This window comes from Mauremys mutica, chromosome 25 (genome assembly GCF_020497125.1).
Source record: "Mauremys mutica isolate MM-2020 ecotype Southern chromosome 25, ASM2049712v1, whole genome shotgun sequence".
Classification (NCBI taxonomy): domain Eukaryota; kingdom Metazoa; phylum Chordata; order Testudines; family Geoemydidae; genus Mauremys; species Mauremys mutica.
Genome location: NC_059096.1, coordinates 11996147 through 12023342, shown reverse-complemented (window position 1 = coordinate 12023342; position 27196 = coordinate 11996147). Strand labels below are relative to the sequence as shown.

The 27196-nt window shown below is 60.3% G+C and overlaps 2 protein-coding genes across 7 annotated transcripts in view; both read right to left on the bottom strand.

The window, feature by feature from the left end:
• Positions 1–11486, bottom strand: part of LOC123356522 (alpha-2-macroglobulin-like protein 1) — a 70162-nt gene extending 58676 nt beyond the window's left edge. The window contains exons 1-10 of one of the 2 annotated variants that reach the window (XM_044999854.1): positions 11325–11486; positions 10122–10311; positions 8527–8689; positions 6657–6709; positions 5294–5314; positions 4288–4459; positions 2721–2805; positions 2326–2449; positions 1270–1384; positions 219–328 (exon numbers count right to left, since the gene is read on the bottom strand). In XM_044999854.1, coding sequence (XP_044855789.1) covers positions 219–328; positions 1270–1384; positions 2326–2449; positions 2721–2805; positions 4288–4459; positions 5294–5314; positions 6657–6709; positions 8527–8689; positions 10122–10311; positions 11325–11389 — 1098 coding nt within the window. In that variant the 5' untranslated portion in view covers positions 11390–11486. The remainder of the gene's footprint in view (positions 1–218; positions 329–1269; positions 1385–2325; positions 2450–2720; positions 2806–4287; positions 4460–5293; positions 5315–6656; positions 6710–8526; positions 8690–10121; positions 10312–11324) is intronic. The other variant, XM_044999855.1, reaches the window with a different exon arrangement.
• Positions 11487–17179: 5693 nt separating this feature from the next.
• The window catches only part of LOC123356523 (alpha-2-macroglobulin-like protein 1), a 125659-nt gene continuing 115642 nt past the window's right edge, over positions 17180–27196 (bottom strand). For all 5 annotated transcript variants that reach the window (XM_044999856.1, XM_044999860.1, XM_044999859.1 and 2 more), the window contains 10 exons: positions 26050–26124; positions 24677–24833; positions 22222–22433; positions 21743–21958; positions 21468–21592; positions 20957–21047; positions 19169–19237; positions 18617–18719; positions 17902–17943; positions 17180–17558 (listed from right to left, as the gene is read on the bottom strand). In XM_044999856.1, coding sequence (XP_044855791.1) covers positions 17524–17558; positions 17902–17943; positions 18617–18719; positions 19169–19237; positions 20957–21047; positions 21468–21592; positions 21743–21958; positions 22222–22433; positions 24677–24833; positions 26050–26124 — 1125 coding nt within the window. In that variant the 3' untranslated portion in view covers positions 17180–17523. The remainder of the gene's footprint in view (positions 17559–17901; positions 17944–18616; positions 18720–19168; positions 19238–20956; positions 21048–21467; positions 21593–21742; positions 21959–22221; positions 22434–24676; positions 24834–26049; positions 26125–27196) is intronic.

The following is a 27196-nucleotide window of genomic DNA, read 5'->3' as shown; positions in this document are numbered from 1 at the left end:
AGGTTACAGTGTGGTACAGACATAAGAACATAAGAACGGCCGTACCGGGTCAGACCAAAGCTCCATCTAGCCCAGTATCTGTCTACCGACAGTGGTCAATGCCAGGTGCCCCAGAGGGAGTGAACCTAACAGGCAATGATCAAGTGATCTCTCTCCTGCCATCCATCTCCATCCTCTGACGAACATATCCCACTCTGTCACACCGGTAATCCCGTTACCTTGCCAGTGTAGGGGATTCCAGCCTTGTAAGTCTCATCAGCATCCTCAAAGGTCACCGTAGCAATTTCAGACACGATGTCACAGCTCTTGGTCACATTGAGCTCCACCCCTAGCAGGAGAGGGAGGGACGATAGGAGGAAGGTGCCGGGAGCGACACCAGAGTTCAGGCTACGTCCCAGATTTCTCTCCATAACAATCCGCCCAGCCATTTCTACCCCCTCTCGCTATGGACTGGAGGGTGTGATTGGGGGGAGAATTTGGGAAGTTCGGCTGGGGGCAGAGAAGGATTTTGCTGGGGAATCTGGAAACTAGAAAATTTAGATCCACTTTCCATGGGGCTTAATCCCAAGCCAGCCACGTGACATTTGCCAGCAGAGTCTCGTGGCTCTGCGGCCCTTTCCCCAGCAGAGAGCTCCTTACTGAGCGGCCCCAGAGCTGACCCCACACAGGCCTCTCGGCACAGGGCCTGCCCCCAGAAAGGGCCCTTTTCTGAAGTGTCCAGTGACCCGTTGCTGTTCTGGACCCGCTCTCCTCCAGCCACTTCGCCATCGCTGATGTCAGCACTCGAGGGTAACGTTGTAGCCACCCCACAGTTACAGTTTTCAGCCAAACAGGTGTCGGCTGCTCTGCAAATCAGGATTCTTCTGGGTTAAATGTGGAGTTATCTGGGTTCGTTGCTAAGCGATTAGCACTTGCCGTTTTGAACGCTAAGCGCTAACGTCACTGAGGCCATGACTGAGGGCCTAGTGACACAGGCTGGGCCGTCACTCCGCTCTGCCAGCTCAGTCCACAGCCAGAGGCCACTCGCGGGAGGGTGTTTAGTCTTTGCATGAACGTGCCCAGGTCTGAACTCCTCATGACGGATCGATCCCAGTGATGGGCTGAACCAGAACTCCAGATTCAACCCCCCAACGCTACCTCTGGGCCCGTCTCTAAAGCAGATGGGCTACGAATGACATGACCACATGTGCAAGTGAGACCCCCCTGCCCCTGGGGTTTAGTGCTGGGGGCTGCCTGGGGGCGTGCACGTGTGCTTGATTTCAGTCCCACCTGTCCCATCCTCCACGAGAGACGCCTGGGCCTGGAGGCTCAGCTTGTAGCCATAGTGGGTCAGGTTAACGGGAGCTACAACCACCTCTCTGGAAAAGCAGCCGTTGCTGTCAGTCTGGAGGGGGAGAATCAGAGCCCGTTAGCAGCAGCTCTGCACCAGGTCCCGCAGGTGTCAGTTCAGCGGGTCTCTCATCGGGCTTGGCCTGGTTACTGCTGGGACGGGAGACACTCAAAGAGAACCTGGGTGCTGCAGGCAGCAGCAGGGGGCGCTCTCACCTTGGGGTCAGCCCTGACACCGGTACCCCAGCGCGGCACTAGGGGGCGCTGTGCAGCTGGAGCTGCTGTGGGTGGGATGAGACATAAAAAAGGCCCTGGCCACTTGTGCCCATCACAGATCCCCTGGCGCTAGTCCCCCATCGTCATGGTAACGCTGGCTGATTCCAATCGGCCTCCCCCAGTCCCCCAGGGACTGAGAGCATTCGGGGAGATCTGCCCCCGCCTAGCGAGAGCTGCTGATGAGGACGGGCGGCCCCGTAACCTAGGGCACTAGCCTAGGTCTGGAGAGTCCCTGCTCTGCCACAGGCTGCCTGCAAGTCCCTCTGAGTCCGGCTCCAGCAGAAACCCCCTGCGGCCGCGAGTCTGAGCCCAGCCCTGCTGACCCCGCTTGTGCTGCGGGGCTAAACCAGCAGGTCGTCGGTCGAGTCCAAGCGCTTGAACCGGGGAGGGTCTCGGAGCCCAGGCTCTAGCCAAGCATCTACACTGTTCCTTTAGCCCCGCGGCGCAAGCCCCAGGCAGCAGAGCTGGGCTTGGAGACGCTGCCGCAGGGTTTTTGCTGTGCGGACGGACCCTGAGCATCTCTGTGCCTCAGTCCCTACCCCCAGCCTGCCAGATGGGGACCCGGCTGGATCCAGGGCCTGATTCACCTGCACTTACACCAATGTCACCAACATCATCACGGCAGATCACAGCCCCCCTCTGGCCAGTGTAAGAAAACCATGAAGAGGAACCTCCTCCAGCAGCACGTCATGTACCTGCCCCCTCCCCAGTCACACTCACCTGGCCGGTAAGCTCCGTGCACCGAATTAGCGACACATATGACCTGAACCAGTGATATGATGGTTGTTCCTTCCAACACAGGCTGGCCTGGACCCTCCCCAGGACGGGCTTCCCGTAGGTGTATCTGGTTAGCAGAGGGGAGGGAGAGGGTAAGTGGGAGGGGAGGGGGCCAAAGCCCCTGCCCATGGGGGGTCCCTGCTGGGGTGGGGCTGGTCGTGTGGGTGGGAGTGAGAGCCCCAGGGAGCCCAGCCTGCCATGAGCATGGGGCAGAGGGGGGCGCAGGCAGGGAAGGGGCAGGTCAGATCCTGGCCTGGGGGGGGCGGGGGAGGGGAGTCAGGCCCAGGGCGTTACCAGCCCCCCCTTTATCGGCCCAGCAGGGCTGCTGTCACACTCACCGGCCGCACACCCGCAGCAGGAGCGTCTCATCCAGCACCGTCACCACGGGGGGCAGCTCCAGGGTCACTTCGAACTTGGGCAGCACTGGGGGCAGAGAGGGACGGGGTGAAACCGACCCGCAGCCCCGGCTCGGGGGTTTCATCGCGATCCTCGGCCTTGGAGCTTCTCCCTGGGTCGTGCAGCCCCCACTAACCTGCCGGCCGGGCGGGAAGGGGAAGGGCCCGGAAATGGAGCAGGGCTGGGCAGAGGCTGCAGGCTGCAGCAGTGGGGTTGCCAGGTGTCGGGTTTTCGACTGGGACGCCCAGTCGAAAAGGGACCCTGGCGGCTCCGGTTGGCACCACAGACCGGGCCGTTAAAAGTCCGGTCGGCAGCACAGTGGGGCTAAGGCAGGGTCCCTGCCTGCCCTGGTGCCACACCACTCCCGGAAGCAGCGGCATGTCCCCACACCGGCTCCTACCCAGAGGGGCAGCCAGGGGGCTCTGCACGCTACCTCTGCCCCAAACACCTGTTGGGGATCGGGGTGGTGGGAGGCAGTTAGGGGTCAGGAGCAAGTGTCTGGGGCGAGGGTGGGGGTAGGTGGGAGCTGTTTCAAGGGAGACATCAGAGCTCTTCTCTCCCCCTCCCCTGCAGGAGCCAGAAGAGGTTTTTTGTGGGGGAGGATGGAGAGGGGGCCACTGACATTTCCCTCCCCCTCCCAGCAACACCAGCTCTGGGAAGGGTGTGTATGTGTGAAGAGCCCCTTGTGCTCCAGGAGGAGCAGAGGTGGGGCTGGGGGCACAGGGCAGAGATCGGTGGGTGCTGGGCTGGACAGAGGTGGGGCTGGGGGCACAGGGCAGATGTGGGTGGGGGCTGGGCTGGGCTGGACAGAGGTGGGTCTGGGGGCACAGGGCAGAGGTGGGTGGGGGCTGGGCTGGGCAGAGGTGGGGTTGGAGGGTACAGGCCAGATGTGGGTGGGGGCTGGGCTGGGCAGACGTGGGGCTGGGGGCACAGGGCAGATGTGGGTGGGGGCTGAGTTGGGACTGGGGGGTCAGAGTTAGCTGCTGGGGGTTGGTGAGAAGCTGGAAGCTCCGTCCCATCCAGCAGCGGGAGCCAGGACCAGCTCCCGCGATAACTTTGGTGACACGGTAACTGACCCCGTCCCCCTCCCGCTCCCACAGACACTGGGGGGAGGGGGTGGGGCTGCAGAAATCCAAAGTCAGACCAAAGCATGGAACAGCCACGGTTCTGACTCATGCTGCTGGTGTGTCTGGGGCCGGCCACACTGAAATCCCCAGCTCTGCATCCCCGCAGCGGCACCGACCTGAGACCTCCCCCAGGGCCTAGGGCAGAGTGGGGCAGGGCCGGGGCAGGGAAGGGAGGCTGAATTCCCCCTCCCCCAGGGCCCTACTGCGGGAGGAGTGAGCATGGGGTGGCTGAGGCCCAGGAGAGCTTGGAGCTGGTGGGCCAGTCCCAGGGGTCTGAGCTCCCAGGGACCCTCTGACAGGGACCCACAGACACCTCGCCCCAGGGAGACTCAGGAATCCCCCTCCCACCCCGTGTGCCAGAGCCGTGACCTCGGTCGCTGCCCTGGGCCCCGCTGCGCACCGTATTCCTCCACGCTGAACGAGTGCCTCGTCCCCTGCGCCCCGATGGCGTACGTCCCCAGGGCCGGCTCTCCAGACAGCGGGAGGGACAGATCCACGATGCCCTGCTGCGGAGTCACATCTCGCCACTGGGCGATGCGGTTCCCGCTGGGATCCTGGCACACGGACACGCCCTGCTCAGCCGCTGCCCCCACACACGGCTCGTCCCCGGCAGCCCCCGAGTGCCTCGTGCTGCCGACGGGGGCTGGATCGACGCCCGGGGGCTCAAATCCTTCTCCTTAGGCTGGAGCAGGCACCGCCGGGCAGCCGCTGGGTAAGGGGGCCCCTGCCAGCCCCCCTCAGCCCTGACACGAGGGCACCGCCCCTGCGGGGAACAGGCTCCCGAGAGACACTCCATCTCCAGCCTGGACAAAGCCCAGGGAACTCGCCGTAGGGACCGTTTCCATCTCAGTGCTAGGCCTCTGGGGGTACGTTCCCTGCCCCCCTCCCCCCACCCAGCCTCCCCAAACCCCCACCCCTCCCCTCTGCCCCTGCAGCTCCCAGAGACCCCCCCCCTCCACTGCCCTTCCCCCATCAGGCTCCCAAGGGAGCTCCCCGCTGAGTTCCCCACTGGCTGATCAACTCACTGCCTTACCCAGAGTTCGGGGGCTGGGAACATCTGGGGTGAGCGACTCAGGCAGGGATCCCAGCCAGGCCCAAACCCACCTGCCTCCCGGACAGACACCCCCAGACGCTGCAAACTCGGGGTGGGGAGGACGTACCCCGATAGCACAATGTCCCCTCCCTGCCCCCTGTGGGGCCCAGCCCAGAAACGCCCTGTGCTCTGGGACCCTTTGCAGCCCCACAGCAGGGCAGAGGCTCTAGGGCTGGATTGCTGGACACTGTGGTCACAGCCCAGACTCCTCTGGGATCCCCACCACTGAACACCCCCGGGTGCCCTCGGACGAGCCAGACAGGAAGAGGAGGAGGCTGGAGAGGCACAGACTGACCTGCACGGTCACCAGGGGCAGCTGCAAAGCAAACAGACAGGAGATGGCTGGTTAGAGGGACAGGAAACACCCCCCACTGCCCCCGGGCTGCCTGTGACCTGCCCAGGGCCGGGGTGTCTCTGGGGCCATGGGGGATCATGGGGACAGCAGCGGGGGTGACCGAGGGAGCAGGGAAAGGGAGGGGAGCCCATGAGGCTGGAGCCCTCGCACCTCCCGTGCCCCACCCCGCGGTGGCGGGTACAGGGCAGTGGGTGGCTGGTCTGTGCGTGGAGGAGCAGGGCGAGATGCTGGGGTCTCTGCCAAGGGGCAGTCTAAGGGCCGGGGGTCTGCGCTGCAGCCAGTGCCCGGGCGAGGTGGCTGGGAGGGGAGCTGTCAATCTGTATTTCCACACTGGGCCCGATTCTGCCACCTCACTCAGCGCACAGCACGGTTAGGCTGAAAGGTGCTAATGACTGTCATCGGGGGGGGCTGGCACCCACAGCCAATCACAGACTGCACTAAAGCCAGTGGGTGCCCAGCGCTCTCACTCCGGCTCCATGCAATGTGCAATCATCCCTCTCTGTGCAGTGAAGAGACTGCAACCAACAGAGGCCACTGCCCAAGGCACTGGGCTCTGAAGCCCAGGGGGCTGCTCCACACGGCTGTTTTCAGCAGGCCAGCACAAGCCCTGCTACTGCAAGGCTGTTACCTGCCCTGGGAGGCTCGCCCCCTGCAGCAGTGTAGACCAGCGGTTCTCAAACGTTAGCGCTCAGGGTGGGGGCAGCCCACAGAGACCCTCTGCCTCCGCCCCGGGGACATGCTGGATGCTTCCGGGAGCAGCACGGAGCCAGGGCAGGTAGGGAGCCTGCTTTAGCCCTGCTGCACCGCTGACCGGACTTTTAGCACCTAAAATCTCCCGGTTTGGCTTCAGTAGCCTCCGGGAGATAGAGGGAGGGAGGGAGGGGGAGGAACTGATGAGCGGGGCCTGCGGATCCTCTGGAGTTCGATCGGGGACCCCCAGGGGTCCACAGACCCCAGTTTGAGAAACGCTGATGTAGACCAGGGTGGCGGCTGAGGCATTCCCAGATACCGGACATCCCGGTACTTCCAGGATTGGCGTGGGCCTGTCCCCGCTGGCGTGACCTCGCACACTCGGTGTGTGTGAGTTCACGCCCGCAGGGGCGGAGCAGTGCGCTCTGCCAAATGGCGCCCCCCATCCAATACCAGACACAAGCATGCACGGGACGGGGCCAAACCACCCATGAAGAGGACTGTCTGATTTCAAACCGGATGAACAGGCTGCCTGGTGTAGACAAACCTAACGTGTCCAGTCCTCCAGGGCCCTGTTACCCTGCCCCCGCCAACCCCCCACCCCAGCTCTCACCTTCCGGGTACTGGGAACGAAGTCTTTGTCCAAACTGACGATTCGAAACTTCACTGCAAAGGAGCAGAGGCAGAGGCGGGAATCAGCCCCGGCTCGGTTTGTCTGAGTGAATTCCCAGCTGGGGAAGGTGTCAGCTGGACACCCTGGGCACTGACGGCCTCTGTGAACCCGCAGAATGGGCCCAGCCCGGGCAGCGCAGCACCAGCTTCCCCCACTTCCCCCCGCGGCCCTGCCCTGGGCGGCTGGAAGGGAGTTCAGCAAGGGCGACATGTGAGAGGCTTGTCCCCGGCCCCAATTCCCACCCCCTCCTGCCCTCTTGCCCCCGTCAGAGACTAGAGGCTAGAGCCCTACCTTCCACCCCTCCGCAGATGCCCCCTCCCTCGCCCCAGCCCTAGGCTGCCTGAGACCCTCCACCGTGGAGCCCTGGATGGGTGGGTGGTGCAGCCCACAGCCTCAGAGCACTATGCAGGTGGTGCAGCCCCCAGATCCCCAACCCCCGGAGCTCCCATTGGCCGGGAAAGGGGAACAGCAGCCAATGGGAGATTTCGGGGTGGTACCCACAGGCGAGGACAGAGTGTGACAGAGTTGCCTGCCCCACCCAACCCCCAGGAGGCACTGCCAGACATGCTGGCCACTTCCGGGAGCGCCGTGGGGCCAGGGCAGCCAGGGAGCCTGCCTTAGCCCCACTGCCACCCCGGAGCCACTCGAAGTAAGCGGCACCAGGCTGAAGCCCGCATCCCTCCTGCACCCTAACCCCCGTCCTGAGCCCCCTCCTGCACCCCACACCCTTCCTGCACCACAACCTCCTGCACTGAGCCCCCTCCCACACCCTGCACTCCCTCCCACACCCCGACCCCCTGCCACAGCCCTACATGCATGGCTCTGCATACAATTTCCCCACCCAGATGTGGCCCTCAGGCCAAAAAGTTTGCCTACCCCGGGCTAGATGGAGGGGTGGTCAGGCAGCTCCGTGCAGTGCGTGATGCCCGCACCCCCAGGCACCGTCTCCACAGCTCTCATTGGTTGCAGTTTCCATCCAAAGGGAGCTGTGGAGCCGGCGCTGAGGGTGGGGGAGCCCGTGGAGCTTCCCTGATCGCCCCTGTGCCTAGGGGCCGGACATGCTGGCTGCCTCCGGGGAGCTGTGCGGAGCCAGGGCAAGCAGGGAGCCTGCCTTAGCCCTGCTGCGCCACCACCCGAACTTTAAACGGCCCAGTCAGCAGTGCTCACCGGAGCCACCAGATCCCTTTTCGACTGGGCATTCTGGTCAAAAACCAGACGCCTGCCAACCCTTCCCCTGGCGCTGGTCGGGCAGTGCAGCCTTCAGCGCCCCCAGGCCTGGAGCGCCGGGCAGCCGAGCACCAGCTCCAGCCGCCTGGAGTCCTTGACCACAGGCCCCCTAGCCCCAGCCCAGCCCAATCGGGGGCCCCGGCTATGAGGGAAGAGCCGCAGAGCGCCAGCAGGAAGCAGGAGGGGTCCCGGGGACGAAGCATGGGTGGGGCCACGCAGGGCTGTTTGGGGAAGGTTAGTGTCCCCCAGCCTCTGATACCTGCTGTTCATGGAGCTCAACCTCCAGGGCCCAGCCAACCCCCGCCTCCCTGCTGAGCCCGCCAGAGGAGGCCGATCGGTGCCCCCTGCAGTGTCTGTGCCATCGCCAAGGAGGGGCTGAGACCCCCAACTTGGTTCCAGACAGGCCCCCAAACAGGCCTCAGGCTTTGGGCCTCTTCTCCCCTGGGGCCGGGTGCAGACAGGGGCCTAGAAGTGAGAGTCCCGAATCCCTCGCTAGGCCCCCAGCCCAGCCCCCGAGCCCGGGAGTCCGTCCCAAGGGCCTGGGGCCCCAGGAAACTCCCTCCAGCAGCTCCTGCCCTCTCACCTGTCTGTCCCGGCTTGTAGACGGCCTTGTCCGTCTGCACAAAGGTCCCGGGCTGCAGCGCCCGCAGCAGCACCTTCTTCCGCTCAGAGAACTGCAGGGCATCTCCCCGGATCGAGACGTGCAGCTCTGCCACTTCCTGCTGCCCCCCGGACGGGGCTGGAACCTGCACACGGGGACCCCAGCAAGGCCACAGTGGCTGGTAACGGGCCGGTTGTGGCGCAGACCCGCTATTGCACGGGGGTGGGGGAGCAGTGGTGTTTGTGAGGAACCCTGTCACAACCCAATGGCCCCCGCCCTCAGGGAGTTCCCTGGAAGGCAGATCTGCATTGTATATTTCTAACGCTGCTGCTAGCATTGCAAAGCATTTTGGGAAGGGTCAAAGGTGTGTGAGCGGGGAGTGGAAGTTTCCTTTGCAGGTACGAGAGGCCGAGCGGGGAGAGAAAGACGAAAGCAAAGAACGGGTTAACTCAACACTGCAGCCAGCAAGCTCAGTCCGAAGATAAGACGCTAACTCCAGCCAGCTCAAGGCCACAGCACACATCTGACTCTCGGCTGCCGGCCAAGAAACGGGGAGCCCGGAATCCACAAACCAACCGTGAGAAAGGAAGATTTAATTGAACAGACACAGACCTGCAGAGCCAGCCCATAACAAGCGAGGCAAGCGAAGGCCAGCGCAGAGGAAAACAAAGAGGACAACAGAGTCTAGCTGGTGTGTTTTGGAGAAAGTCAAGGAGGCCACAGGAAGCTGGTTTGCACTGGCACAGAGGGAACCAGGAGCAGAGGTTCCTGAATGGAGCACTCCCCCACCCCACCCCCGATGAGCCAGGACTTAAAACCCTCCTGAGAGCTGGAGCAATCTGGAGAGCACAGCAAATCCTTGGACGACCTGGGCCCTGGACAGCACTCCCGTGCACCTTCCCCCCTCTCTTCTTCTGACGTAACACCCAGACTTGGCCAGTCTGGGTCGTGCATGTGAGTATGAAAGTGGGTTAGGGCTTGGGTCTCTAATGCTTTCTTTCTTCCCCTGACTGACGTGGGAGCGTTCCCAGCACTCTCTGCTGTATTTTATTATTTTATTAATAAAGCTTGAAAATGTAAACACTTGGTGTGTTCGTCATCTCCTCCCCAAACGATCCTGCAGCGTCAGCCAGATCACCTGACGCTCCAGGCAGATTGGTAATGAAAATCTGTCACAACCCCCCTCCCCAGGCTGGGGGCCCTGAACGGGAGGGAGCATGAACCTGGGGCACTCGGTGGAGTTGGAAGCCAGGGCACTCTGTGCCCCCCACCCCATCCCCGCTCCCCCCTGCCTGTCGCTGCTGAGGGATCGGCTCGAGTTCTGTGGTTACAGCTGCCCATTGAGTGACCAGCTCCGTGCCCAGGGCCAGTCCCCTGATCCCTGCTGTGCCCGGGGCCCGAGGCTGGGCTGGGGCTGCAGACCCGGGGCTGACGGGCTCCGTGCCCATGGCCAGTGCCCTGAGCCCTGCTGTGCCCGGGGCCCGAGTCTGGGCTGGGGCTGCAGACCCGGGGCTGACGGGCTCCGTGCCCATGGCCAGTGCCCGGGGCCGTGCCCATGGCTGCGGGCGGGGGCTCACCTGGAAGCGCACGTTCTCGTGCAGACGGGGCTCCCGGACCTCTCTCTCCAGCAGGGTGATAGCGCTGGGCCCATCCCCCCTCTCCAGCCGGACGCTCACCCGGACGGTCTCGTTGAGGTCGCCGAGATGAACTGACACCGTCCCCGTGTGCGGGTGGTAGAGCTCGGCTGGGCTCACCACCACATAGTGCCTGGGGAGGGGAAAGCACCGGGCAGTGGGGGAGGGGACAGCCCAGAGCCTCCCCCAGGACTGGAGGTGACTCCCGATTTCTGAGTGTCCCCCTGCTGGGACAGAGCTGGGTCAATGGCTCTGGAAGCTGATTCGTTTCTCTAACCACAGGGCAGGGGCAGGGCAAGACCCCCCCACTACATCCCCCACCCCAGCCTGCCTCCCGTGGACCTGGAGGGGCCCAGGGGGCGCAGAGAGGGGCTCAGTCCCCCTCCATCCCCGGCCTCTCGGCTGCTCGGTCTGCCCAGAAGGAGGACTGAGATTGAGCAGAGACCCCTGTGTACGGCTCGGGGGGGGGCGGGGGGCTGGTTAGTCTGGGGCTGTGCTGAGCACATGAGCCCTTTGCAGCCAGTAACCGGCTTAGATACAGCCCCACCCCCACCCCCAGCCCAGTCTGCACCCGGGGGCCTCCGCCCGCCCTCGCAGGAACCCTTCGGCGTTTGCACCGTCGGGGCACTGCCCAGTTCTGCTGAGACGTTGGTTTAACGCGCTGGGTTCGTCGGTAATTACTGTTCTATTGCACTGGTGCCTAGAGGCCCAGCCCGGCCTGGCCCCCTGCGCTGGGGCAGGACAGACCCGCAGGCAGAGACAGGCCGAGGCCCGAGGAGGTGACAGGCTGACGGGAGCAGGCGGCCGCAGAGGATCATCACCCCATGGTACAGGGGAGCTGAGGCTCAGAGGGTCGGTGTCTGGCCAGGGGCGCACAGGGCATCCGTGGCAGACCCGGGCACTGACCCCAGCTCTCCTGCCCCCAAGCCACTGCCTTAACCAGAGCCACCCTCCCACAGCGCTGGGAGGGGTCAGACCAGGGGGGCCCAGGAGGGACCCAGCGTCAAGGACTGAGCTCCCAGGGGAGAACGGACCTGTCCCATCAGTTTCGGATCGAGCAGCCCCCTCATCGGTGCCCTCGGCTGCTTCCAACCCCCCCGCACCGCCCACCACGCGGACAGACAGACAGACCCGGACAGGGCTTACGGCTCTGCAGACATCCCAGCTGTGAGGTGCAGGAGGAGCAGCAGGCAGGTTACTGGGGCCCCCATTCCTGGGGTGCAGGCAGATGGGCAGGCACAAGGGGACACACACACGTCACCCCCCTCTGGGTCCTTCTTCCTCCTCTCCCCCACGCTCTGTGCTGGAGACCAGCCTGCTCTGCCCTGATACAGACTCTGGAGATGGAGCTTCGCTTTGATCTGGGGTAAACAAGGGACGTGTCAGGTCTCTGGCAGGACTGGGGGACGCAGCCAGGACAATATTTACCCACCACCCCCAGCTGCTGGATTCGAGGCTCTGACAGGTTCTTGCAGCTTGAGTCAGAGGATGCTGCCTGGCAAAGGCTCAGAGGAGCCAGGGGGCCCCTCTGGGGGGTCAGTAGTGGTGCATTAGCCGGGATGCTGGGAAAGCCCTGGCAGGAGCATGGGGGAGGAGCTTGCTGAGAAATGAGTTCATTAAAGTGGGTTCTGGCAGCGACCCCACTACTGCAATGCAAATGAGAAGAACATTAAAGTTGCTGAACACGTCTCATGAAAACCCCATTCACGATCGCTTCTAACGTTCCTGCACTGGGACGGCTGGAGATGAAATTTCCATGCTCAGGCTCTGCCTTGGGTTGAATGTTTTTTGTAAACTTTCAGCAAAAACGAGTTGAGGCATTTTTGAGAACACGGTTGGCAGTAGCACAGGTAGCTTTTTCCAGGGCAATCCATTTTCCTGACCATTTTGTTGAGGAGTTCTAGCGCCTTCATGCTTTGGAGCCTGGAATTGAAATCTGGCAGGGGGATTGTGCTAGGGGAAGAGAAGGGTTTTTCCTCTTGCCATGAAAATCCACGTCAATCTAGGCTCTGGCTAGGTTATAAAGTACAGAACATTGCCATTTGCACATGGTCAGCAGAGTGTCTCAGACTTGTTTCCGAGTCACTGACAACTTGGGAGAAAATGATCTTGAATGGTTATGGATCCGTGTCCTAACCGATACAGCACAAGATGGGGGGTTAGCTGGTGTCTGGGGCAGATCACCAAATCCCACGAAGGAACGGGATGAGTGGCTCCTTATGCAGCTATTTATAGAATGTATGAAAAGAAGCTGTGTGATCCTGGGGGATTTCATTGTGAGTGACACATGTTGGCGGTCGGGTGCTGCCAGTACTAAAATGTCTTTGGAATTTCTTATATATTTTCCTAACTCAAAAAATGTTCCATCCGCCAGGGGAGTGTTCTATATGAGCCCTCGCCTTGAGAGATAAAGAGGAGCTGATCACAGAACTAACCATAAATGGTAGCCTAGGTACAGGTGATCCTGACTCCATCACATTTACAACGTGCCAACACATTACATTCCAGACCAGTAATATTTCCACTCGGTGGTTTGAAAGGGCCTGTTTCACAAAGCTGAAAACAATTATGAGCCGAATCAGCTGGAAAAAATAATTTAATCAGAAAAATGTGAATGAAAATTGGGAATTATTTAAGAACACTTTACTAGATGTCCCAAAAGCCACAATCAATCAAACTGGTTAAAAAACTGATCTGGCTCAGAGGGCAAATGAAAGCAACTATAAAATATTTTTTAAAATGATGTATAGCAAAAGGAAGAAAGGAGAAATTGGTGGAAATGAATATAAATCTGGACTGTAGAAACTTGGTAAGGGAAGCAAAATGACATATTAAGAAATCTATGGCCAGCTGAGTTAAGGACAATAAAAGGGAGCTTTTAAAGTCTATTCGGAACAAAATGAATCCTAACAATGGAACTGGTCCATTATCAAATCAAATGGCAGAATTATTAACAATAATGGAGACGGGATGCCGGAACGGGAGGGGGGGAATGGGCAGGGGGCCATGGTTCCATTATGTTTAGAAGTCTAAGGGGAAGAGGTGGCAGTGGGGGCAGGTCCTTGGGGGTGGTGCCTTGGACGGAATGGTGGTGTGAGGGTGGGGCTTGGGGAGATGGGGCAGTGTGGAGTGCGACCTCAGGGGGAAGGGCAGTGTGGGGGCAGGGATTCAGGGAAAAGGTGTGGGGTGTGTGTGAGGCAATGGTTCGGTGCTGGTGGCCCCCCTAATTTTAGGGACCATCCGTTACTCCTGAATTCTGAAAAGGCAGAAAGGTTCAATAAATATTTCTGTTCTGCATTTGGGAAAAAACAGATGAAGTTGTCATGTCACATGAAGGGGAGAACACTCGTTCCATTCCACTAGTATCTGGGGGGAATGGTAAACAGCAGCTACCAAAGGGAGACATTTTAAAATCAGCAGCTCCAGATAACTTATATCCAAGAGTTTTAAAAGAGCTGGCTGAGGACCTTGCTGGACCTTTAATGTTGATTCCCAGTAAGTCTTGAACACTGGGGAAATTCCAGAAGAATGGGAGAAAGCTAATGTTGTGTCAATATTTTAAAAAGGTAAATGGGATGAACTGGGTAATTAGAGGCCTGTCAGTCTGACGTGGATCTCTACCACAATTATGGAGTGGCTGATACGGGACTTGGTTAATAAAGAATTAGAAGAGACTCTCATGATTAATGCCAATTCACAATGGTTTATGGAAATCAGATCCTGTCAAACCAATTTGATATCTTTTTTGATGAGATTATAAATGTAGTAGATAAAGGTAATAGTGTCAATGTAATTTATTGAGATTTCTGTAAGGCGTTTTACTTGATATCATGTGACATTTTGATTAAAAATCTAGAAGAATATAAAATAACACGGCACATATTAAATGGATTAAAAACTGGCTAACTGATAGATCTCAAAATGTAACTGCAAATGGGGAACCATCATTGATCGAGGGGATTGCATAGGGATCAGTTCTTGGTTCTGTGCTATTTAACATTGTTATCAAGAGACCCGGCTGAGGGGTCCCATTCTCTGGACCTACAAGCTCTGTTTTAGACCATGTTCCCGTCATCGAATAAACCTCTGTTTTACTGGCTGGCTAAGAATCACGTCTGACTGGGAAGTGGGGGTGTGTGCATGACTCTGTGGCTTCCCCAGGACCCCGCCTGGGTGGACTCGCTGTGGGAAGCGCACGGAGGGGGCACAGGATGCTGAATACTCCAAGGAGAGACCCAGGAGGTGAAGCCGTGTGAGCTTCTTGCCCTGAAGACAGTCTGCTCCAAGGGAGAGGAGGCTCCCCAAAGTCCTGACTGGCTTTGTGGGGAGCAGTTCCAGAGCATCGCCCGGAGACTCAGTGACACCCTCAAATATTTACCTCTCCCTTAGGATGGTTCAAAGGTAACAGGGATTTCAGTCCTACCAGGCAAACAGCCTTTAGGAGTGGTGAACCTGGGGGTGGGGTGGGAGGCCCCTGCCCAGGGCAGAGCGATTCAGGAAGTGGGTAAGCGTCAGGCATCAGGCCTGGGGCCCGTATCCCTTAGATCGGCGTCCATGGAACGGCTCAGGTCTCTGTCACGGCCAGTCCTGGCATCACAGAGCCCAATTCTTCCTTCGGTCACAGCTGGGCATCCCGAGACAGCCCCAGCCAACGACCCAAACAGGCTCCGCAGCCCCAGTGGGGTCTGGGAACAGCTGCGGGAGCGTCTCCCAGAGCAGCATTCGCCCCCCGGAAATCAGACCTGGCCCGAGCCGGGAGATGGGCAGGAAATAAGAAAAACACGATTCAGCTCAGAAACTGATACTAAGACGCCAGGGCCAAGAGAACCCGACCCAGCCGGGTCCAGCCAGGTTTGAACGCTGCCCCCTCCCGAGACATCTCCCCTCCATCAGGGCTTTCTCCCCACAGACCCCACGTGCCCAGCTGTATCTCAGGCTTCACCACCACCACTGTGGGCCACCACCACCACCACTGTGGGCCACCACCACCACCACTGTGGGCCTCTCCCGCCTCGCCCCCCGGCCCTGGGAGCCTCCTGTCTACCAAGGGACCCCATAGGGCCTAGAGAACACGGCTCCATCCCCACATGCCTCCCCCGCCACACACAGACTGAAAAGACTCCAGGAACTTGGGGGATCCACAATCAGAGCAGAGGGTCCCCGTAAAGGGAAAACAGCTGGTGGGACACGACCCCCGGGGGCTGCGCAGGGACCCACTGCTCTCTTGCGCTGTCTCCGTTTGATCTGCTCTGTAGTTTTCAGCTGCATCTCCAAGGCTCAGGTCGTGCTGAGCCAGCCCTGGGTCTGACACATTCCGTCTGAATTCCGTCTCCAGGCTTCACACCGCAGCGTCCAGTATATGCTGAGCATGCAACATCCCTCTGTGTGTTTGAACCTTCAGCACAGGCTGCTACTCCTTGAGCCATGGCCATAGCATTACGTTAAGTGGCAGCAGGAGCAGGTTGTTGTCCTGGGTGGGTGATGGGCTATTTGGCTCAGTGGGCCGGGTGGGACGGAGGTCCTGCTCCATGTGATCGCCCAGAGGTGCCATGGGCCGCTGGAGTCATGGTCTGTGCCCAGGGAGGGAAGCCCACACCTCTTGCTAGAGCAGCTCCCTCTTGTTCCCAGGACAGGAGCTGGCGCTGCTGCTTTGGGGGTGGCAGCAGGAGGCGGCACTGTGGGTGGTTCGAGCTCAGTGAGATTCGGGCAGGAACACAAGTGCCGGAGGGGAAATGGGGATTGTTCTGAACAGTTTATGTCAGTGGTTCTCCCTCCACCTGTGGCCCGAGGACAAATAAGGGCTGGCAAACTAGGTCTAAGGAGTCTGCGAAAGGCCGTCGTTCCCACAGAACAGTGGTTTTCACCCTGTGGTCTGCAGTCCCCTGGGAGTCCGCAGACTCTAAGATTTCCAAGGGGGTCCGCACCTCCATTCACAATGTTATAGGGGTCCCCAAATGAAAAAAGGTAGAAACCCCAGGGTTCCTATCTAAGCAATATCTGAATGGAATCTGATAGAACAAAGAAAGGCCAATTCTCCAGCCTGAGGGCTGAATATCAAAGACCCGCTGCAAACAATGGCGGGTGAGAGCATCTCAAAGAAAAGACTGGGAGAGAACTTTATAATGGAAAGGGTCAGGCAGCAGAAATAGAGGGGCTGCTATTGGCTCCACCTATAAACATCACTGGGAACAGGAATTAAATGCCACCAGTTCTGTTAGTGTAACATTATCACTACAGAAGCCAGGCCCAGGCAAAGAGGAAGAGAAATGCGATGGATAGGGAGGATCTGAACGGTCTATGGATTTATTTTTCTTGCTTCCTATTTACCCGGGAAGTAGCAGGAATGTCAAGTCGTCTCTGCCCTGGGATCTCTGGAGGACTGGCTGGGCATCTCACAGCATGTACACTAGGCTCTCACACCTTGGTTGACTGGGGATAGACCTGTCACAGAGATCGCCTTTCCCCACAATGGTCATTGGTCTGTGGAATCAAACAGATAGTAACAAAACATACCAAAAAAACCCAAAACCAAGCAAGAGTTGTAAGGAGTCGGACAAGCCATTCCTCCCTCTCTCAGGCCTTCGCTTCTAAAATCAATTTAGTTCAACCCATGCGAGCCAGTAGAGGTGCTCCTGTCGGGCTGAGAGAAGAGTTGATTCTAGTTTAGTTCCTAAACTAAAACAACCTCCGCCACACCACAATAAGTGCATCCACACTGGGGTTTTCACTGGGGTAAGTAAACTGGTTTCAAAACTAACTTCAGTTGAACTGGTTCATTTTCATGTAGACATGTGTAACGAGGGCAGCTCTGCCAGCTGGGGCTGGAACCCGGGGGGCTGTCGCTGCCCGACCCAGGGTTAAAGCCAAACCCCACAGCAATGACCGAAGGGCTGGGGAAGGGGACAGAGCCACGGTCCCAGGATCTGGCTGCTCTAAGGATGCACAGGAGCCGTGTGAGGAGCAGCAGCAGGGCAGGCACAAAGCGACAAAACAGCCTCACAAAGAAGTGGGTTTTTGTATTTTGTTTTACACTGAGGCTCCAGGCAGGAGGGGCAGCAAAACCCAGGGGTCCCCACTGCAGTCACTGGTCCCAGTGTGTAACAGACAGCTGGGATCATGCGGCCGGTCTGGGGGCTGAGAGATGGGAGAGCAGGTGGGATGTTTGCAGAGCGAATGGGGAGGCGTTGGCTGAAGAAGGTGCTAAGAGGGATAGTGCAGCTGGTTCTGGGAAGAGCAGCAGCTGAGACGAGGCCTGTCCGTGCCCTCCTCGATCCTGGGTTGTCGGCTGCCAGCAAGGGGCTCTTGGGATGGGAGGGGAGGCGGGTGCCCAGCAGGGGCGGGGGCTTCAGCGGGAATTTTCCATCATGTCGGCGTCAGGGGCTTTAAACAATCACAAATATCCCCTGAGACAGGATCAAAATCACTCCCACGCACACGCCCAGCAGACACCTGTGGACACGGCCCCCCAGACTCTCTAACCCCCCAATAATACTCTCCCCTCAGAGTCACCCCCGCCCTCAAGACAGATTCCCTTGTGCCCCACATAGACCCTTTCCCCCAGATGTCTCCCCCCTCCCACACACACACATGGTCCTGGCGCGTTCCATGCTCCCATCTCCTCTTCCTTTGCCGTCTACAACACACACACACCTCTCCGGCCCATGGACTCCCCCACCCATAAAGCTGTAGGGACTGGAGTTGTGTGTGGGTGCATCACACCTACCTGAGCCACAGGGGGCGCTGTACTCAGCCTCTGTGTGTTCACCTGCAACAGCAAGGGATGTAAGGAATGGAGGAGACACCCAGTGGGGGGATGAGAACCTCTCCCCCAATCCCACACAGGCAGAGTCTGTTCCCCCAGCCCCAGGGGATCCCTGCTGTAGGTCTCAGCCCTAGAAGGGAGTGGGAGGTCGCCCCCAGTTGTCTGAGTGGGGCTGTGCGCTCTCTCCCATCCCCCATCCAGTAAGTCAGATTGGCCCAAAAATCACCACTGAGTTGCCCCTGAAAACACCCAGGGAAACCGTCCTGCCAACTCCTGGCCCAGCACAAAGGATTCTGGGGGTGTCTGAGGAGCTGGATGGCAGGGAACTGTGGGGGGCCCTGAAGGGGCGGGACTCACCTGCTCCTGCTGGGACGGCCCCAGTTACACCAGCCGCACCCTCCCCACTAGCCCGACGAGCACACGGCTCCCGTGTCCCTCGCGGTGAGCAACCCCACAGATCGAACCCGGGAAGGCACTGACCTGATTGGGATTTATGGAAATGGGGCACTTGGATCCTGGGGAGATTTCAGTGACCCCATGCCCTGAGTGTGACACAGAGCCCAGGAGAACAGCTGTAATGGGGGTGGAGCAAGCGCAGGACACGCCCACCCAGCCAGACTGTGCCACAGAGCCTAGCGAGTAGCTGTAATGGGGGCGGAGCCAGGGCGGGACTCACCCGTCTCGTAGTAATCGTACAGTCTCACTGGGGCTGCTCTGAGATTCTTCACAGGGAAATCCTGCTCCAGGGAGAAGGTGAAACTCGCCGCCTCCTTCGTCAGCTACCGAGAGAGCGACAGAGCGAGCGCCTGGGCTGAACGGCTGCACTGGCAGCTCGAACCCCCTCCTCCCCGAGGCTCGGCCTGGCCCAGCCGCTTCCCCCTGCCCCTGCGGCCTGGAGCAGTGAGAAAATGCTCCCCCCGAATCCCTGTTCCACCCCCCTGAAAAATGTGACCCCCTTTCATCACACTCAGGGCCCAGTTCCAGCCTCCCCAACCCTGAGCTCCCCGTCACTCCATTCACGGCCCTCCCTGGGGTTTGGCTGCTCTGGTCCCATCTCCTCATCCTTTATGGAAACGGGTCACTTGGAACCAAGGGAGATTTCAGCGACCCCTCGCCGTGCATGTGACACAGAGCCCATGAGAGCAGCTGTAATGGGGGTGAAGCCAGGGCAGGACACGCCCTCCCCATTCACACCAGGCTGCCGGAGCCCTGAGCTACCTGCACTCACCTGGTCCAGATAGAGCGTCACCTGGTCCTTCTGCACCTCCAGCCTCTTCACCAAAGGCTGCTTCTCCAGCTAGGAGCAGAGGGAGGAAACGGCTGAGCCAGGAATGGAGAGGCTGGGGCTGGAGTTACTGCTCTGCTGGGGGCTGGGACATGGGGCACCAAATGTCCCCATGACCGAGGGGCCTGGCTGCCACCCCCCATGCCAGTCACACCTGAGCACTGGGTGTCTGCTGGGGGAGGGGCGGGAGTCTAGATGTAAGCAGAGTCAGGATGAGCCCCACCCTGACATCTGGTGGTAAATTATGGAGAGTGCGGAAAGAAGTTTCAAGTGTTTGCATTGGCATTTCAGTTATTTGCATTGGCACTCCCACCCCACTTAGCATACAGCACAGAAGCTTGGGATGGTTATTTTCACAGCGGTGGGATCCCCAATTTCGTTGTTATTGGGGCAGGAGGAACGAAATGTTGTCACCCTGATTAAGTAAATGAGGAACTACAAAACTGTCTTATGATAGAGGGTTTCATTATCAACTAAATAGCACTTGCTAGACAAGGGACATTGGTTCCAAAACCCATTGAAAAGAGAGAGGCTGGGGACAGATATCTGTATTTGGTGGTATAGGTGCCTTGTGTGAGCCAGAAGCACCAGTTCCACCTATGCTTCTCTCCACTGTGGAATGTCAGAGTTAATTTTTCATTCCCTTAAGAATCTAGATACAGGTCACTGAGCTGAATTCACTGGCACTGGGACTCCCCTACTATGAGCTAGAATCACTAAGAGCTGAAATCACTGAAGAGCTGGACTTGCTGAGCTGAGAGCACTGAGTACTGTGCTAATGAGTGGGGGAGCCTGAAGCAATACCATGGAGCAGAGCAGCTGGCAGAGTGGAGTGAAGTAGTTTGTGCAGCCACTGGGTGAGTGGAGCCGAGCAGCTCGCGAGGACGGCCGGAGCAGATCACAGGACAGGTGGCGGATCAGAGCAGCTGGCAGAGCGGAGCAGCCACAGAGCCAGCTGAGCTGTTTGCGGGGACGACTCGTGGAAGCAAAACCCCACGAAGAGGCAGGGCAGTTGGCCCCGAACCACGTAAGGTGCCCCTTTCTACCCAGGCTGGGGAGGGGGACCTCTGCAGAGAGACTCTTGAACTCTGGGGCTGCACTGACCCGGGACAGAGACTTTTGGATTGTGGGACTTTTGGGACTGTGGGTGATTTGGGGGTTGCTGGACTCAAGGGCCCAGAGAGAAGGACACAGCCCAATTTGCTGGGGTGGGGCTTTGCTCACGGTTTGACCTATGAACTCTAGTTGAGGTATTATCCCAATTTAATGCTTGTTGTTTATCTCATGTGATTAAACCTTTTCTGCTACACCAAGAGTCTGTGCTTGCGAGAGGGGAAGTATTGCCTCCTCGAGGTGCCCAGGGGTGTGTGTAAGATTTTCCCAGGTCACTGGCTGGGGGCTCAAGCTGGTTTGCATTATGTTGTGGGGAAGGGACCCCTATGTATTGAACCCGGCCCTTGCTGCTATCGTTACAGCCTGGCAGAGGGGTTACATAGACATGGGCATTGTGTTGTAGGGGGAGCTAAGCAGGGTCAGGACCTGCTCAGTGACTGGATGGGAGACCCAGGGCTGCCCAGTGCCCCAGGGCAGGGCTCTGCAGGGGGAGCTCGCCCTGGGGGTCAGAGCTGCAATCTGTGTTCTCTTGGGGATCTGGGCTCTTCCCCCATGGATCAGCCCCTGGTTTCATGCTGTGTTCCTGGCCCAGCCTGTTCTCCTCCCTGGGAAGCTCACCTGCCGCAGGGAGCTCTGGACGGGGATATAGCCGGACGGCAGCTTGGCCTCGATGATGGCCATGTTGGTGGCTGGGCGCTTCCCGCTGTACCTGCAACAGGAGCCGTGCGCTGAGGTCGGGGTTTGCCCTGGATACAGACCCCAGGGGGTGGAGGGGGAGGGGAGGCCTCCCGTCCTCTCGGCTCTACAGGCGTCTCTAATGCCTCTGCCTGCTCTGGGCTGTGAGTCCCACTAGCCCCGGGCCAGCCCTGAGCTCCCCAGTAAGGGGCCCGGCCCCAGGAGCTGCTTGGGAGCCGACTGTCCATTAGATCAGCCCCGGGACCAGCCCTTTAGCCCCTGGCACATTCCTAGGGGGCCCCGCCTCTGCCCTGAGCCCTGTGGGGGGATAGCTCCCCCGGCGATCAATTCCTGCAGTGGCGCGGCTCTGCCTCGGCCATTTCCCCGCTGCCTGGGGCCTGCCCCCGCCCCCGGGCGCTCGGACCCAGCGGGGGTTGGGGGCTGAGGCTCGTACCGGGCGTGCAGCACGAGGCTGAAGCGGGATGTGGCGCTCTCGGTGCACTCCTTCGGCTCCGTCTCCACCCGCAGGTCAAAGGTCGCGGCGCTCTTTGGGGGCGGCACGTTGTAGCGCAGGATCAGCTGGGAGACAAGCAAGAGGGTTGGGGCAGAGCCTGCTGCCTCCGCCACCGCAGATCAGAGCCTGGGCCCAGAGCCAGGCGCCGTGGGGCAGGGCAAGGGCACAGCCAGTCACCGCTGGGCCGGCTGGGCCCCAGGGGCTCCTGCACTCACCTGCACAAAGACACAGCCCTCGCCGCTGGCCCGCACCGTGTACTGCCCGGGGATCTCCTGCAGGGCCGCTCGCTGCAGCACCAGCCGGTTGGCGTTGTCCACGTGGAATTGCTGCCGGGCCCCGGCCTGGGAGCTCACCGTCACCGACACAGCCCCGCTCGCGCTGTATGTCAGGGCTGCGTATTTGGCCAGGGCCTGCAGGGCCACCACCGTATCCTGGGGAGGAGAGTCACCGAGCTGCTGTCACGCTCTGGGGAGAGGAGCCCGGCTCAGACTCACTGCAGCAGGATCGGGACCCGCCGGGGCGCTGACACCGGGACCCTGGTTCCCAGCCCCTCAGGGCAGGGGGGCTCTGCACCCAGGACTCCCTCTCCCAGGAAGGGCCTCGGCTCAGCTGCGGAGATGCAGCCCCCGAGGGGCTCCTGGCCCCTTCCTGCACCAGGGCCGCAGCGCTGGTTTGCCGAGGGCAGGGGTGTTACCTGCGTGGAGGCGAAGCCCCCGTAGGGGTTCTGCTGCTTGCTGAGCCAGCGGACGATCTGGGCGGCGGTCGCCATGTCGGCAGCAGACACGTTGGGCAAGGAGAGATAGGCCAGGAGCACATAAGCCGTCATCTCCACCTCCGCCGACGGGGCCTGGTTCCCATAGGGGCTGGGCAGGGCCTTCACCTTCCTCTGCCAGTGGAGCTGTCCCGCTAGGAGAGGGGCCGAGGGAAGAGCAGCCCCACGGCTGCAGTTACAACACAGTGGGTCACCTGTTTGCTTTCCAAAGGGGCCCCAGGGGCTTCCCAGGCCAGAGGGACACCTGCTCCCCACTGAATGCAGCCACCTCTGGGGCAGGACATGGCAGGTGATTCACAGCGCACAGGAGGGGTACAGAAGTGTAACACGACACCCCTGGGTGGGTCATCAGCAGGGACTGAACCCTGGATCTCTGACTCGAAACCCCTGAGCCTCTGCTGCCCGAGCTAAAAGCTGAGCCCAGGAGGCTCGCCGGCTCCAGGCACCCGCTAAAGCTCTCTGGGGTGCAGCCACTAGAGGGGGGCAGAGATCCCCTGTGTTAGTTTGGCCCCTGCCCAGAAGCTGGCCCAGGCAAAGGGCAGGGGGCAGAGCTGATGCCGGGTTAACACCCCCCTCCTGAGTGATCACTGGGGCCTTGAAGACGGGACCATCACACGAGGGCTGTTTCAGTCCAGTGTCCAACGGGCCCTCAGTGCACCCCTAGGAGCACAGCTCAGTCTGAGCTCGAATGGGGCCGAGGAGAAGCCCTGATGGGGTGCATGGTGCAGACAGTGGCGCACCCACAGGCCTCCTCCCCTGCCCAACCCCCGCTCCCAGAGCTGGCAGGGCTGTGAGCTGCTTGGGCCCGAAGCAATTGCTTAGTCTGCTTATGCCTAGTGTGGCCACTGCTGGAGGAGTTGGGGGGCAGAGAGCTCCTGAGGGAGTGTGGGGCCCATGGGGGCTGGAGCGGGAGCTGGACCCAGCTGAAGGGCAGCGGTGGAGCTGACACTGAGTTATCACCAGACCCCACGGGGTCTTATGGGCCTCACAGATGGGTCTTGTAACGTCACAGATGGGTCCTGTAAACCGAGGGCTGTTTTACCGCAGTGCCTGGTGGCCCCTCGGTGCCCCAGGAGCAGAGCCTCCACCTCTCACCTCCCTGGGGCAGGAGCCACGTGCTGCTCCCAGCACTTCTTACCCATCTCGGGGCGGGGCAGGAGGGGACACACACAACTCGCAGGCACAGACCAGCTGCAGCCCCTGCACCGGGGCTCGGAGAGAAGGGACTTTTCGCCTCAGCTAAGACACGACCGAGCCGCCCAGACCATGCAGGTGGCTCCTCTCTGTGGGGGGGACGTCTCCCCAGGGCCCGTGCGCGCCAGGCCTCAGCTCCCAGCACAGCTCAGTCAGAGCTCAAATGGGGCCGAGGAGATGCACAGAGATCACTGGGGCGTGTTCATGAGGAGTGTGAGGGGCTCAACCTGGGACTCCCAGTGCCCCCTGGCCTCAGGCCGAGGGCTCCTTCAGCTCAGCACCAATGCGGGGCAGCGCCACCTCCTGCGTCCCCAGCCGCACCCCCAGTGGGCCTCAGGCCTCCCATGGGACCTCCTGCCCTATGGAGAGCTGGCCCCAGGCTGCATCGGTCACACCGGGCTGGGCTGGGAATGGCACAAACCCAAGGGCATCTGTGCAGGGACAGGCTGGGGGAACTGGAACTGGGGGATAGGAAGCCTCCCAGGGATCCATGGGGGGAACATGGTGCAGACCAGGGGGTACCCAGAGACCTACTTCCCTGTACAACCCCCTCTCCCAGAGCCAGCAGGGCCTAGCCGGCCGCCAGCCCAGTGCAGCCTGTTCCCCTCCCAGCATTAGCCGGGCCAAGCCGAGAAGCCTCAGGCAGGGACTCCCCTGCTGGGATGTCCCCAACACAGGATGGGAGCTGGTATCCTGCGGCATCTCCCCAGGACTCGGTTACGCTCCGTTCCCCTTGGGAGCTGCCTACGCAAGGCCCTGCCCCACGGCTCGGAGCCCACTGGACCCCGTTACGCTCCTGGCCCCGGGCGCTTTAGAGGGCTGGGTTGGGACATGGGGCTGTGCCCCTCTAGGCGCTCAGCTCCGATCCCCCCAGGCTGGCAGCGACCCAGCCTTGCCCCCCTTCGCTCCGTGCGCTGGGCCCTGGGAAATGGCGGGACGATCTCACTCCAGCTCTGAGGGGAGAAGTGTCCCCACGACAGAGCCCGGCGCGTCGGCCCCTCGCTGGCAGCCTCAGCAGAGACCACAGACTGACTGGGCCACGGAGACCCAGCTCCCCTGCCAGGCTGAGGAGGCCCCGGGGCAGGGGGCCCCTGGGTGGACAGGGCCGTGGGGGGCAGCTGGCCCTGCCCTGGGCCCAGAGGCCGGCAGCGAGGGGAGCACTAGAGCGAGGTGCTGCCGGTACCGGCGCTGACGCTGTGCTGGGCCAGGCGCTGCAGGAGGGCGTCCCGCAGCTCAGTGCTCCCCGCTAGCCCGAAGGCGTAGGCCAGCAGCGCCTGCGTGTAGAGGTCGCTGGTGCTCGACTCCCGGAGGCACTGGAGGGCCCTGGTCACCGTGGGGTCCTGGGACGGGGGAGACACCGAACAGACTCCCCGTCAGGCTGAGCCGGCCAGAGGAGCCGCGCCGCGCCTGGGTGTGTCCCCCTGCACCCACCCCATGGGGCCCTAAGACCCCCTCCCACCAGCCTGTCGTCACCTCCCGCAACCCATCTCCCCCCCACCGCCACCCGCACCCTGTGCCCCACAAGCCTCGCCAGACCCCCTCCCCCGAGCGCTAGACACCAAACAGACTCCCCGTCAGGCTGAGCTGGCCAGAAGTGACCCCCGCGCCCGGGTGTGTCTTCTGGTACCCACCCCATGGGGCCTCAACAATGCTCCAGCAGACAGGCAGCTGTCACCTCCCCCGACCCCTCCCTCCCCACCACCGCCCGTGCCCTGGGCCCATCTATAAACAGCCCGTCCAAGCCTCGCCCAGATCCCCCCCAGAGCCGGACCGAGAAACTGGCTGAGCTGCTGAATCTTTCTGATGCCCTGACCCACTGTCCCCATCCCAACCTCTCCCTGACCCTCCTCCCAGTACCAACCCCTCTCCCCACTGCCCCCAACAGCACCCCAAATCCCTCCCTGGTACCAAGCCCCCACAGCTCCCCCACCTCACCCCAAATCCCTCCCTGGTACCAACCCCCCACAGCTCCCCCATCTCACCCCAAATCCCTCCCTGGTACCAACCCCCCACAGCTCCCCCATCTCACCCCAAATCCCTCCCTGGTGCCAACTCCCCACAGCTCCCCCACCTCACCCCAAATCCCTCCCTGGTGCCAACCCCCCACAGCTCCCCCACCTCACCCCAAATCCCTCCCTGGTGCCAACCCCCCACAGCTCCCCCACCTCACCCCAAATCCCTCCCTGGTGCCAACCCCCCACAGCTCCCCCATCTCACCCCAAATCCCTCCCTGGTGCCAACCCCCCACAGCTCCCCCATCTCACCCCAAATCCCTCCCTGGTACCAACCCCCCACAGCTCCCCCACCTCCCCCCAACTCCCTCCCTGGTACCAACCCCCACAGCTCCCCCACCTCACCCCAAATCCCTCCCTGGTACCAACCCCCCACAGCTCCCCCATCTCACCCCAAATCCCTCCTTGGTGCCAACCCCCCACAACTCCCCTGTCTCACCCCAAACCCTTCCCTGGCACTAACTCCCCCTTCACTGTCACCAATAATCTCCAATTCCCCCCCGACTGCCAGCCCCTCCCCTGGGACAGCCGGGCTTGGCCTCACCCTGAGCGGCTGCCCCAGCTCCAGCAGCGCCGCCGTGATGTAAGCCGAGAGAGAGAGCTCGTCCACCACGCCGCCCTGCGGGGGATGGAGACACCGGGAGCCGGCTCAGACAGAGCTGCAGGATACATTGCCTGGAGCAGGTGAGACGCTGCCCAGGACAGGCCCATTGGGACAGAGACGACCCAGTTCCAGTGCTCCAAGTGGCTGGGTTTGGGTCCTGCCTCCTGCTGGGACCTGACAGGACCATCTGGGTCCCGAGCAGCTGCCCCAGTTGTAGCAGCCAAGGAGGCCACACTGTGGCAGTGAGTTCCACAGCTTTGTTATAGGGAGAGGCGGTAGCTGCTCCATTGTCAAGGTTGTATAAAATTTCAGCATAAATCCCTATCTGAGCCCCCTGGAACCAGAGGCTGGGAAGTTGGTTTGAACTGACATTTGCCAGTTTACCTGTGAAGACCAGGGACCGTTTCTGCAGAGGCTGAGGGATTCGCCCCTCACTGGGCAAGTTCCTGATCATTAAATAGTCCCCCTGTGCGGGAATCTGGACTTTGCCTAAGACTAAGCCCGTTAGCGATGATTTTTAATAAATCTCTAAATTCGGGGATTGTACCGTTTGACTGGAGATTAGCTAATGTAGTTCCTATATTCAAGAAGGGGAAAAAAAGTGACCCGGGTAACTACAGGCCTGTTAGTTTAACATCTGTAGTATGCAAAATCATGGAAAAAATTTTAAAGGAGAGAGTGGTTACGGAGCATGAGGCCGATGGCAACTGGGACAAATTACAGCATGGATTTACGAAAGGTAGATCGTGCCAAACGAACCTGATGTCCTTCTTTGAGAAAGTAACAGTTTTTTTAGACAAAGAAAATGCGGTGGATCTAATATATCTTGATTTCAGTAAGGCGTTTGATACGGTACTGCATGAGGAATTAGTGGTTAAATTGGAAAAGATGGGGATCGAAATGAAAATCCAGAGGTGGATAAGGAGCTGGTTAAAGGGGAGACTGCAGAGGGTCGTATTGAAGGGGGAACTGTCGGGTTGGAGGGGGGTTACCAGTGGAGTTCCTCAAGGTTCGGTTTAGGGTCCGATTTTATTCAATCTATTTATAGCTGACCTGGGAACCAAGAGTAAGAGTGGACTGATAAAGT